This window comes from Ceratotherium simum, chromosome 31 (assembly GCF_057802395.1).
Source record: "Ceratotherium simum simum isolate JZ-2026a chromosome 31, ASM5780239v1, whole genome shotgun sequence".
Taxonomy (NCBI): domain Eukaryota; kingdom Metazoa; phylum Chordata; class Mammalia; order Perissodactyla; family Rhinocerotidae; genus Ceratotherium; species Ceratotherium simum.
Window position 1 is genome coordinate 7,857,800 of NC_141930.1, and position 12,824 is coordinate 7,870,623.

Here is a 12,824-nt window from a genome sequence, read left to right on the forward strand (position 1 = left end):
GTGAAGAACAGTGAGCAGACAGGGAAAGAAGAGGAGGGGTAGAGTTTACCAGTCTGAGTATTTCAGCAGGGAAGACTGTAAGTTTTTCTATTAAACTGCACTGAACATTACAACAGTACTAAATTCTGTACATATATAATAATCACTGAGCTATGAGGTTCCTGATTTATTTGTCCTTCCAAGTAGAATTAGAGTTACTTTGTGCAGAATCAGCTAAGTTTATGTTTCATGATGTCTTTTCTTTTTTGAACTTTTTAAAAAGTCTAAAGTAGGGGGAACCAAGCCTGCTGGCGGTGATTTTGGAGAAGTCTTGAATTCGACTGCAAATGCTAGCGCCACTGCCACGGAGCCTCTTCCAGAACAGACACAGGAGAGCCTGTGAGAGTCCCACCTGTGTTCGGCTACCCACTGCCAGATGCTGCAAGCGAGACCCAGGCACATCTTGTCAACATTCATCGCCATGAATTTCCACCAGATGTGCTTTTGTTTAGCTTTACATATTCCTTTGACCAAATAGTTTGTGGGTTGAACAAAACAATGTCTTCAGCTCTACTCCTGGGGAACACCCTCTAATGTGCATTTAAGAGCCTTTTCTTTGGGAAACACCATTATAAAAACACATGTAGTACCTGGAGACCCTCACTAGAATGATCTGAGAAGCTGCAGGTTATCATAACTACTTTACAAAATTGTTCTGGATCTGGGATACCGGTTTGATCTTTGTCTTCTATATGATTTTCTTTTTTTTTCCTTCTTTGAACCTCTGCATATTTGATTCCTAACTAAAATTGTTCTTTTAAAATTTATGAATCCTGGTTATTAAAAGTTTTGGCATAATTTTCTTTACCTCCATGGGAAGAACTGCCAGCTACAAATTTTACAAAAAATATTTTTGAATAAACGTTGTTTTGGTACAAGGTAGCTTATGTCTTGGGTGTCTGCAGACACGAGACTAAATAAATCAGCTCTACATCCAATGTGTTAGAGTTTTTAAGTGACAATATGTATGGTAATTCAACTCCTAGGTGATTTAAATTGTGGAATTGTCACATCCTTGTTTATCACCATTTGTGACAGTAACTATTTCAATGTATTCGTTATTATGCTACTTATATCAAATTATTTTTCACCAGATTAAAATTTTAGTTTCAGAGTAAATTGACAAAAAAACCATTCTGAATTAAGCATATTGTATTGTCAGTAGGTTGAAACAGGAACACACTCTCATCAATGTTCAATTCAAAAGCCTGAAAGTTTTTTAGATCTCAGTAGTTGTAAAATTGCAAAAATCAATCACTTTCGGGGAAACATTGTGTCTTCATTTAATTCATTTAGTACCATTTAAAATAAGCACACAAAGTTATATGACTAATATAACTTGAAAATTTTTTATACTAAGGGGTTGGTGATAACTCCTGAGGGTTTAATGCATTAATAAAAATCAACTTATGTTCTACTTATCTGTTTTCAGTGTGTTAGAAATTACAAAATGATACTGTAGACATTTTCTCCTACTTTGAAAACTGAGTGTCAGGGCTGACTGAACCAAAGCCTCTGGAAGTTTCTGCCTGGAGGCCAAGGTACTCTCTTAATTCTAATAGCTACTTACTCGTCACCACTACCTTTTCCTTATGCTGTATATGGTTATGGCCTACAATGTTGTATTTGTTATTTATCAAGTTGTGATTGTTTTATTATTGTTTATGCCAAATGTTAATTGCCAAGCTTGGAGTGACCTAAAGCATTTTTTAAAAGCATGACTAGATTTACTTCAGGATAAGTTATCTTATGAAAACCAAATTTGAAAAGCCCCAAGTGTTGATTGTTATAAAATAACATGCTGCCGTTCTTAATTGCTAGAGCTTCTGTTAGCACGTTAGATACAATTGAAACTATGCTCCATTACATGTGAAAAGCTTAATAAATTCTGTATATCAGTAGTATAGGTCTCAATATTTATTATGAGACCAGTGGTCTGGAAACAGCTTGTTGTATTAAATAATCAACTGGTGTCTATGCTAAAAAAAAGGAAATTTTTTAACCGTCTGCTTTAAATCACTACTTAATGGTATCAGACTAACATTATAAATTATTTCCTTGGAGAGGCTTTAAGGCAAAGATTCTTGAAGCATTGTCCTGGAGGAGTGGATCTGTAGAATTTGTCTTTTTATAGAAATATTGTGGTTACTCAACGTAACTGTTAAATTATTTTTTCTACCAATTAGTCTTTCAATTTTTTTTAATCACAACAACTTCTTTTCATCACGTTGTTTCTTGGGTGTCCTGCCCTGTTACTCTCTTTTCAACAAGGCAGAATGGAGTAAGATAGCAGTTTCTTTAGTTGGGTGAAATATCCTCAAATCTCTTTACTCTATGGGGAGAAATGATAGAAACAGGAGTGGGAAATGGAATGGGTGTATGTGGGTATTGGTGATGGTTGTAAAAGAAGAAATCAGAGAATCACTTTTCTAGACATCTGCCCACACTTAATCCAAAAACGATTTCATCTCTTGCAAAGTACTCTGCCTCTTAAAAGAAGTAGCAAAAGGTAGAGGGAGGATAAATTTAGAAAAGTAAACACGGATTTAGAAATATTATTCAAAATGATCTTGGTGGAAGATTCAATATTACGAATTCACAGATAGTTAAGAAATTTGGAAGATGGTAATTACTAAGAACACTGGAGAGAGGTCCTGGTCCCTCTTTTGTGTTTTGTGTTTGACACTATAGGAAACAGCAACTTGGAGAGAAATCTCGGATATTTAAGGATTCAAGAAGTGTGATGGATGAAAATAATCCCTGAAATTATCCCCCCTTTACAAAGGCATGTCCTTAATTTATGGAGTTCGTGGGAAAGAAAGCAAGAATTCTTACGCTTATGAGGCTAAAGTAATCAATGGAAGAAAGGAGATCTCATTGGGTTATCATTTTAGTAACTCAAAGAAACTATTGAAATAGAGAAAAAACATGCTTAATTTGGAATCACTATTTCTGGATCTGTTAATCAAGAAATACTATTTTTTTTGTATAGTATTTGAAAACAATAAAAATTCTATAATTTGGGAATGGGTTCTTTTGTATGTATGACCTGTCGGGGAAACAAGTGAGTCCATTATAACTTCTCTCCAGACCCTTCATATCCTGGATACAGAAAGAACCATAAGCAGCTATACGGATTCAGTATGTCCAGGAAAACTGGAAAGCTACATGCTGACTACCAAAAGGCATTTAGAAGTGACTGTTTGCTGTATATGTGCCAGAGGAGATGCTGTATAAGGCCCCACGTCAGGATCACATGTTTCTTTATAGCTCTTAAGACAGATGAAAGGTCAGATTTTTGCCCATAGTGAAGAGACATTTGGCCATTCATTAGGGACTGTCCCATTGTAATTGGATTAATTATAGAGACCATGTTGGGTTACAGTTAACATAAAACTGTCACTTTTAAGTAAACCTGCAAACCTTACATTTCACAATTTCTGTATTCTGATTCTGAGATCAAAATGAACCCGAATCAAAATGAGCCAAGAGAATTCCCTCTCAGTTTGTAAGCCCCCAGAGGGCAGGGCCTGCATGTGCCTATCACCTGCCAGGATTTCATACTTAAATAAATGCTATTTGGCGACTAAAATTCTTGCCAACTCTGCTGTGTAATTTTGATGTCACTTGGTGAGGTTGGTTGGTAACGTCATGATTTTAATTTGGAGGTTTTCCTAGAACACGGTAAAAACCAAACACCATTTTGTTGTTTGACTCTTTTTAGGCAGGTATGATCTTTCACTTGAACACTATTTCAGCATGCTTTAGTTTTCCCCTTGGTTTCTAGGATGAATTCTCTGTTCCTGTTTTCCCGTTTGACTCTTTTCTGGTATTCTCTTCTTCTAACTCTTTAAATGTTACTGCTCATCCCTAGTCGTCTTCTACATGATCTCCTTAATGATCTTTTCTCTGTGGCTGAAGTGACTATCTTTAGAGTGACACTAATATGTCCCTATTGTATCACCAGCCCTATCCTTTTTTCCAGGTTTTCTTGCATGCTTAAGAGGCATGAATTTCTAATCTCTTGGTCACCTCCACCTAGCCACTAAGAGCCACTGTTTATTGAGCATTGAGTAAATGCTGGGCATTCTACACTCATTTCCTTTAACTCTTTACTCAAGGATGTAGCAGTGTCACCATTTTATAGATAACATCACAGCCAGGTGACTTGAGCCTGGACTTGAACTATTTTCTGTTCACTTCCCTTGCCATCCACCATTACTGATATTTTTGCAGAGTGTACTAACGATTTGCAAGCTATAGAGGAAAAAGGAGGCCTGTATTTTTAATAAAGCAAGAAGGAAGGCATCGTTCAAGGAGTAGAGCAGCATCGGAATCCCTAAGGTGCCAGAAGATGTTAAAACACTGCCGTTAGAGCTGATGTTACAGCTGGTGCTCGCATAGGCAGAGGCCAAGTGTGCAGACATCTGCTGATTACAGTCCCTCTCGGTGGATGCTTCTGCTGCCCCAACAAGGGCAGTGGACTAAGCATAACTTTTAAGTCAGTTGATACAAACTTATATGTTAGAAACTTCAGGATTTGCCCCAAAATGCCTTTTGTCACAATCCTCAAGGAATTTATCATCTGGCTGAGGTAGGACGTGAATATAGTACATTTATTGGATTTCAGAGCTGGGACCTTAGTAATCCCATTTGTTCTGTAGGTACTGATTTAGTTAAGTTTACAAAGGACTTCCTTAAATTTAGCATAGGGGCTAACAGCTTGGGTTTACAAGTGAGGAAACCAAATCAACATTAAATTGGCTCGCCTGAGATCAGGATTGGAGTCAAGGTCTAGAACTAAGTGTTCTTAGGGTTGCTGGCCAATGCCCATCACAATTTACCCCGCTGTTTCCTGAAGGAAGTATAAATAGCGACAGCCATAGAGAATAATCCAAAAATGTCTTAGGCAAGACTACATTAATGGTCAAGGGAAATCAACAGTTTAAGTGCCAAGAGGGAGAACTCACCTGGAGTAGAACTTATCTTGAGCTCTCTGCTGAATTTGTAAGGATTATCCCACAGTTGCCTAGTGATAAAAATCGTATGTGATTCATACAATTTTGCATCGTTCCAAGGTTAGTGTGCTTCTAGTGTCCTGTATACTGTCAATGCAATTGATGAGAACATCAGAAAGATTTAAAAGTCATAGAAAAAGCCATTATTAAAGTAGGGGCTGTGGCCATACATAAAAATTCCTTCTAAGTACTTGCCTATTAACTGGAAAGGTGCTGCACCTCCTCCCCAAATAACTAATTGCGGATTATTTATTTATTTATTAATTTACTTATTTTTTGTGAGGAAGATTAGCCCTGAGCTAACATCCACGCTAATCCTCCTCTTTCTGCTGAGGAAGACCGGCTCTGAGCTAACATCTGTTGCCAATCCTCCTTTTTGTTTCACCCAAAGCCCCAGTAGATAGTTGTATATCATAGTTGCACATCCTTCTAGTTGCTGTATGTGGGACACGGCCTCAGCATGGCCGGACAAGCAGTGCCTCAGCGCGCGCCGGAACTGGGGCCACCAGTAGCGGGGCGCGTGAGCTTAACCGCTAAGCCACGGGCCGGCCCATAATTGCGGATTAGTATAAATATGCTGGGTAGAAGATGGATGGACCGCTTAATTAGCAAACACTTCAAGTATAGCGTTAGGCTCAGTTTTGCAGAGGGTGGGCAAATTTCTGGGAATTAACATTGGAAGAAAGAAGGGAGAAAAATCAAGCGAGTGGCGGCCTCTGGTGGTGGATATTTAGGCACATTCCGAAATTTCTTATTCCCTAGAAGAAAGGATTGTAGCTCTCTAGAGGTGACAAGAGCATCTCAGAAAGATGATTCTTGTAAAGTGGGTAGACCGCAGAGGAGGCGAAGATGGACAAACCTGGATCCAGGATTTCACAAATGTTTATCAGCCCTACTATGTGCCCAGTGTTGGGGATACAACAGCAAAGTTCCTGCCCTCACGGAGCTTACAAAGTTGGGAGAGCAGACGCTAAACAAAACTTCTATAAGCAATAATTGGCATATTATATATGGCGATATTGGCATACGACATATTAAGAAGTGCTAAATGGTATAGAAAAAAACAGGGGAGCTCGAGTGTGTTTGGGGTTCCAATTCTAAACAGGGTAATTAAGGAGAACCTCATATTTGGGCAAAGACCAGAAGAGCGGTGGGGCAAGGAGCTTGGGGTCATCTGGGGGGACGCGCAGGCGGCGGGGCCAGCAAGCGTCGCACTACCAGAATTTACAGCAGGACAAGGCCTAACGGAGGCCCAGGAGAACGGAATTCCCGCTTTACAAAAATGTTCTCCATGCAAAACCTAGCGGATCGCTGCCAGCAGGGCCACCAAGGACTTAGTCCACCGATTCCGCTTCAGTCTCCCGGGCGCCACACTCCTGCCCCACATCGACTAGGCCACGCCCGCCGGCCGTCAGTGCCCTGCCGGAAGTGGGCGGGGCTCTCGTTGCTCCGCCCCGTAACCTGCGCGCTTGCGGAGAGGTCAAAAGTCAGAGGTGAAGCCGTCATGGCGGCGCTGTGTGGGCCCCGCGCCGTGACTGCCGAGCGTCAGTTCCTGCGAGCGTTTCTCTTCTCCCGGCCCTGTCGAGGCGCAGGCACTGAGAGTGGCTCCGGGAGCGAGAGTTCTGACTCCACGGAGCCCACAACGCGCCCAGGCGGCTTCGCGAGCGCTCTGGAGCGGCACTCCGAGCTGCAGCGGAAGGCGGAGCTCGGGCGGCTGAGGGTGAGTCGCGGGAGCGACGCCGGCGACGCGGGGCGGGGCCGGGGGCTGGGGCGGGGCCCGGCGTGGGGGGCGCGGCCGAGAGATGGGGACCCGGCTTGGTAGGGCGGAGCCCCCCGTAGGTGCTGGAGCGGGAGTCAGGGCGGAGCCAGGCGTCGGGGGTGGGGGGCCGAGAGACGGGGCGGGGCCCGGCATCTGGGGTTGAGCGGGCAGCGCGTGCATCTCGGTCTACCCGCTGGCAGCTTGGCACGGAGCGCGTGGTTGGTGTTTTCCCTCCCTTTGTTGTACTTTTGTTGGGTATTTACATGCTGGACGTGCGTTGTCCACACTCTGGCGCGCGTCTTCCTGGGACGGGTGTTGGAAGGGAAGCCAGCAGGGAGCGCTGCCAGCGAGGCGGGTAGGGGACTCCCGGGACTCGGAGGCGAATTGGACTCACACCGGGAAGGGCCGGGCTCTCTGCTTGTCCTGCTCCTCGCAGTAGGTCCAGCGTGGACCTTGGTGTCTGGTGTACAGGGTTCTTCCTAAATATCTGTTAATTCAGTGGAGAGGTGAATGAGAGAGTTACTGTCTATATGAACTTGAGCAAGTGATGTAACCTGTCGGTGCTTGCCTCTTATTTTCTGTAAACGACCTTTTTTTTTAAAAATAAAATTTCCGTCTGTCTCAGGCAATTCTTTTGTATAGTACGATAGGATTACTAGATAAATGAAATGGAAAAAATAGACTTAAGTACAAGCCAGAGATGCAGCAGAAGTGAAATTGGGTGTCTGGCAATATTAGATTATATACAAATAAACTCTAAATTTCTGTACTTATCTCCTTGGGGACCAGTACCAAACAGTTCACAGACTGGTAGTATCCTGAATTATAGAAAACTGGAATTTAGTAAGTAATCATTAGTAGTTATTATTGACAAAAATTTCCAAAAATCGAAGATTAGGACAAGCCTGGTGTTTTCCTTTTCTGTTTGCTGCGTAGCAAATTACTTCCAATTTAGTGGCTTAAAACAACATAAATTTATAATTTTTAGTGCTGTGGGTGAGAAGTCTGATAGGGGTCTCACTGGGTTAAAATCAAGGCATTGGTAGGTTTGTGTTCCTTTCTCTAAGTTCTGAGTGGAATTGGGTTTCCTGGCCTTTTCCAGTTTGCAGAGGATGCTTGCATTCCTTGGCGCATGACCCCCTACTTTCATCTTCAAAGCCAGCAATAGCAGGTTGAATCCTTCTCAGATCACATTGCTGTGACCCCTCTTCTGCCTCCATCTTCCACTTTTAAGGCTCTTTGTGATTGCATTGGGCGCACTCAGATAGTTTAGGATAATCTCCCTATTTTAAGGTCAGCTGATTACCAACCTTAATTCCATCTGCAATTTAATTCCTCTTTGCTATGGAAGGTAACATATTCACAAATTCCAGGGATTAGGATGTGGACATCTTTGATGGGGAGGGCATTATTCTGTCTCCCATACCTGGAGAAGTCCTAAAATCCTAACAGAATGCCAGTGACTGACCTGAAGCCATCTAAGGGATGGTTTTGGATCCACTGCTGATGGAAGGCTTTGAGGATTAAGTGTGGTAAGATAGGCAACAGAGATACAATTCATTTCCCTTCCCCCAAAATACTTACCGTTGGAAAGGAATTTCTCTATTTCTCACTCACACCTCCCCCCATATATACCACATTCTAAGCACCTTCAGAAACTCCCAGAAAATCATTCTCAATTGCTGACTTAATTGTGGCAAGAATGAAAATTGTAGCATCGCATGTATAGTGTTTGAAATTCAGAACACTTCTGCCTTTGCCCTGCCACTTGCCGTTTTTCCAGGAGGAGACTGGGGTGTTTCCTTTCCTGGCAGTCCCACCACATCTGTTAGAGTTGCTCAGTCCGGCTCAGGCTGAACGGAGTCTTTCTGGGCAGCTTTCCACCTAACACAGTTGAGAAAACATTTTTCCGATAGATGGAAGTTAAAACGTGTTAGGTTGTGACGTGTGGTTCACCTTTTTCTTGTTCACAGTTCTTTCACATCTTGGTTTAATGAGAGGAAGGAAAATTCCCTGGGAAGGAGGGTATCTGGAGGCTGGGTTGCCGTCTCCATTCTGTGAGCTCTCAGCTTTGGAGCATTTCCAGTTACGAAGACTCCTGACTGAGTCGTGATTGATCCCGCTGACTCCGCCTGTTCCCTGGTCCAGGCCATTACACCGCTGTGGACAGTTATCTTCCTATAGGTGGGCATTATCATCAGACTTAATGAGATGGTCTTTTTGCTTTGCTCAAGAGTCTTGTGAACCTTCCTTCACACTGCCTGCAAGATTAAACACAGGTCTCTCCATCAGCGGCCTGCCGCTGTTCGGGCCCCAGCCTGGGGCAGAGGGAAGAGCTCAGGCGCCGTCTCTGGAGGCCGAGATCCGAGACTGATTCCGCCGTCTTACCAGATGAGTGTCTTTGGGCAAGTTTCTGAGCCTGGCTGAGTTTGCTTGCTTCTCTCCAGGTGGAGATAATACTCTACCTGGGGTTACTGGGAGGTTTATGTGAAATCATACATTTGAAGTGCCCTCCGCACAGTGACTGATGCAGAGTAAGCTTTCACTCAGTACGTTTTAGCTTTCAGGTGGCCCCAGCCATTTCTCCTCCGGCCTCCTGCCTGCCAGAGAATAGATGCTTCCAGGACCGCACAGTTCTTTGCATGAAATCCCACTGTTTTCTCAAATAATTAATAATAATTAAACTTTAATTTAAAAAAGCATGCACATGCCATTCTGTTTAATCCCAATTTAAGGACATTTGTAATCATTCATGTGTTAACTTGTGACTCCAGAGTAAGATGTGCATACTTCAGAATAAAGCTTTTCCTGGCTTTTTTCTCCGCTGGAGTATATGTTTCAGAGGGCAGAGACCTTGTCTGTCTTGTTCTGTTTTGTCCCCAGCACAGTCCTTGACCCTCAGTGGGTGCTCAGAAAATGTTTTGCCAGTGAGGGGGATGAATGAACACTACATACGGTGCGTGTTGGAACGTCGACTGTGCCTGGGCTGTCTCTGAGTTGAGGTCTGTGAGACGGCGCCCAGACAGTCATACACGTGCCAACAGCACAGGCTTGAGCTCTCAGTTACATGCGCTCGTCTAGAATAGGAACTGAGCGAAAACAATGGCAAGACTAGTAAGAAAACTGAAAATACCACATTAGTTTTAATTTTAGTGTTTATTGGAAGTTTTCAGTGCTTTTCTGACTCACATCCATGATGAGGAATACGGGCAGTTGTTAGGTGTTGATAAAGATTCCACTTTGTGAAAAGACTGTCACTTTGTGAAGTTTCTGGATCTATGTAATTGAGGAGTATCCTGAAATAACAAGATGAATAAAGTTCATCTTTATTGTATGGTCAGGAGTTTTGAAAAAAATTGTTTACAAAAGTATAAAAGTAGTATTTGCTTACTTTAGAAAGAGAATTTAAATGGCACTGAAGGTTATTATGTGAAATGTAAAAAGCCTCTTTCCCTCTTCTTCACTTTCTCAAGGCTGGAGAGTGTATTTTTAAAAAATGCATACCTCCAGAGATTTTATATATACATATATATAAATATAAGCCAGTTGTTGATATATATACTTAGAAACACACCAATTGGTTGGTACTGTTTTGAACTATCAGAGTATAAGCTTGGTTTCAATCCTGGTTCTTCTGTCATTTACTAGCTGAGTTACCTTGGAAAATTACTTAATATTTGTGTATCTTCTTTTCCTTTTTTGTAAAAGGAAACCCTGTGTCATGGGATTATTATGAGATGAAATGAATTCATTATTTGAGCACTTAGCACAAGTGCCTGGTACTTAATAAGCACTCAGTGTATTTTAGTTACTGCTGCTGAAAACTGCTGTTTTCACTTAAGAATAACTTTAAATATTTTTCCTTATCATTACATATGTGTAGTGTACATACGTCATTGAAAAAATATTTGCTTGATGTTCCATAGTATGGATATAGCATAATTTATTTAACTAAGCCTTCATTACTGAGCTTCTAGGTTGTTTCTGTTTTGTTTCTTTTCATATAGACAATGCCACAGTGAGCATTTACCTTTTTTTTTTTTCATATTTATGGGCTGTATGCTGGGTCAGAGTGGACACACAGTTTGAGTTTTGATGGATGCAGTCTGTTTGCACTGCAGTCCACTTACAGCCCCACCCTTATCCACGTGGGGTGTTAGAGGTGGATGGTCTGATGTTGGGCAATCAAAACAAAATACAAAAATTGGGAACTGGGGTTGTTATTCCTCACCCCTGATACCAATTTGTGATTTTTATCAAAATAACTACATGTTCGCATTTTTTGACTTCATAATGAGTAAATGCTGTCAATTTGAACTCATAAAATACACTTATCCTAATAAAATACTACATTTGTGTTCTATATATTGGAGTTCTATGTAAGATTTCATTTGTAACATGGTTTCTGCTTAAAAAATATATATTTTTTGGAAATAAACAGTTTGCTGTTCCCGTAACAAATCATTATTTCTTTATCTATGCTCTTTCCCTGGAATTAGCTTCCCTGCCTTCAAATTCTATTGTAAAAATCACCCCTTTTATTGGGCCTTTGTCATCTCACCAACCAGATGAAACTCCTCTTGAATGTCCCGGAGCCCTATTTTATACCACGTTTATGGGACACACACAGCTCTTAAGTTATATTAAAGTCACTTGTGAACTTGTTCTCTCCTGTTTTCTAGATTGTAGTTCCTGGAGATCAGGGGTCATTTTTTATTCACCCTTTTGATTCCTTGCATAATGCCTTACACATAAGTAGGGATGAATATATATTTGTTGATTTGAATTATAATGATTTCTTTTTTGGTGAGGAAGAGTGGCTCTGAGCTAACATTTGTTGCCAATCTTCCTCTTTTTGCCTGAGGAAGACTGTCGCTGAGCTAACATCTGTGCCAGTCTTTCTCCATTTTTGTATGTGGGATGCCGCCACAACATGGCTTGATGGGCAGTGCGTAGGTCCGCCCCCAGGATCCGAACCCCAGGAAGTTTGGAGGGAACCCTGGGCCACCAAAGTGGAGCGTGCCAACTTAACCACTATGCCTCTGGGCTGGCCCCTGGAATGAAATTTTTACAGTTCAGTAGTTGAATAATTATAAATGAAAAATAATATCTTGGATGGCCTATTATTGGATTTAAAAATATGTGTATTTAGTGATGAAAGTTGAAATTGTACCCGTTGATTTAATTCTTATGCTTAAAGTGCAAACTTATGTATCTATATGTGCACCTCAGAAATAAGTGATATTCAGTAAGAGCCAAGCAAGTTATCCTGAAAAGGAACTTATCCTTGCGAGCAGGAATTTAATCAAGGGCAGTTTATCGGGAATTCCTTGTCCTAAAATTTCACTGAGGTTACTAGTTAAAGGAATCTCAGGTTTCGGTGACCTGACAGGCCATTGACCTGTATGGAGGGTTGTGGGTTCCGTACTTACGCCATGCTCATTTACCCACTTTTTTTTTTTCTTTACTTCAGTACCTCTAATATTGGTTTATGCATCTATCTCTTCAACTAGTTTTTTGTTTTGTGGGAGTTGTTTTTGAGGGTAGGGACCAAAGCCTTTCATTTTTCTAACCAACATAACACATACTTATGCATAGAAGACCTGGTAAATATTTGCTAAATATATTTTTTGTTAGATACCTTTTTCCCTTTAAAAAAAAAAAAAAATTTAAAAACCCTTAACCCTGTTATGTCATTTAGTAGAGATTTGTGGAATCTGTGAAGCCAGTGGGAGCTGTGTATAGCAGATGATCCACCTTATAGCCACAAGGTGGCGATAGTTGAGCGAAGAATTGGTTTTCTGCTCTATGAATATTAGTTTCTTAACGATAGAGGGTGGCATATCACTTTTCAGCACATTGAAAAATGGTTTGCAAGAGAGTTTTTTAGGCTACGCAGAACATTTTCTTGTTTTAAGATGGAGAATAATAACATTTTACTATTTTAGCTTATTTATGTAGAGTACTGATGTTACAAGACAGTTTACAGTTTTATTTTAGCAATATAT

The 12,824-nt window shown here is 41.2% G+C and overlaps 2 protein-coding genes across 2 annotated transcripts in view; both read left to right on the top strand.

The window, feature by feature from the left end:
- Nucleotides 1-3,066, top strand: part of TPD52 (tumor protein D52) — a 115,251-nt gene extending 112,185 nt beyond the window's left edge. Inside the window, exon 6 of the mRNA XM_087420404.1 lies at nt 263-3,066. Coding sequence (XP_087276530.1) covers nt 263-382 — 120 coding nt within the window. The 3' untranslated portion in view covers nt 383-3,066. The remainder of the gene's footprint in view (nt 1-262) is intronic.
- A 3,473-nt stretch (nt 3,067-6,539) lies between these two features.
- MRPS28 (mitochondrial ribosomal protein S28) overlaps nt 6,540-12,824 on the top strand; it is a 108,792-nt gene continuing 102,507 nt past the window's right edge. The window contains exon 1 of the mRNA XM_004427138.3: nt 6,540-6,777. Coding sequence (XP_004427195.1) covers nt 6,562-6,777 — 216 coding nt within the window. The 5' untranslated portion in view covers nt 6,540-6,561. The remainder of the gene's footprint in view (nt 6,778-12,824) is intronic.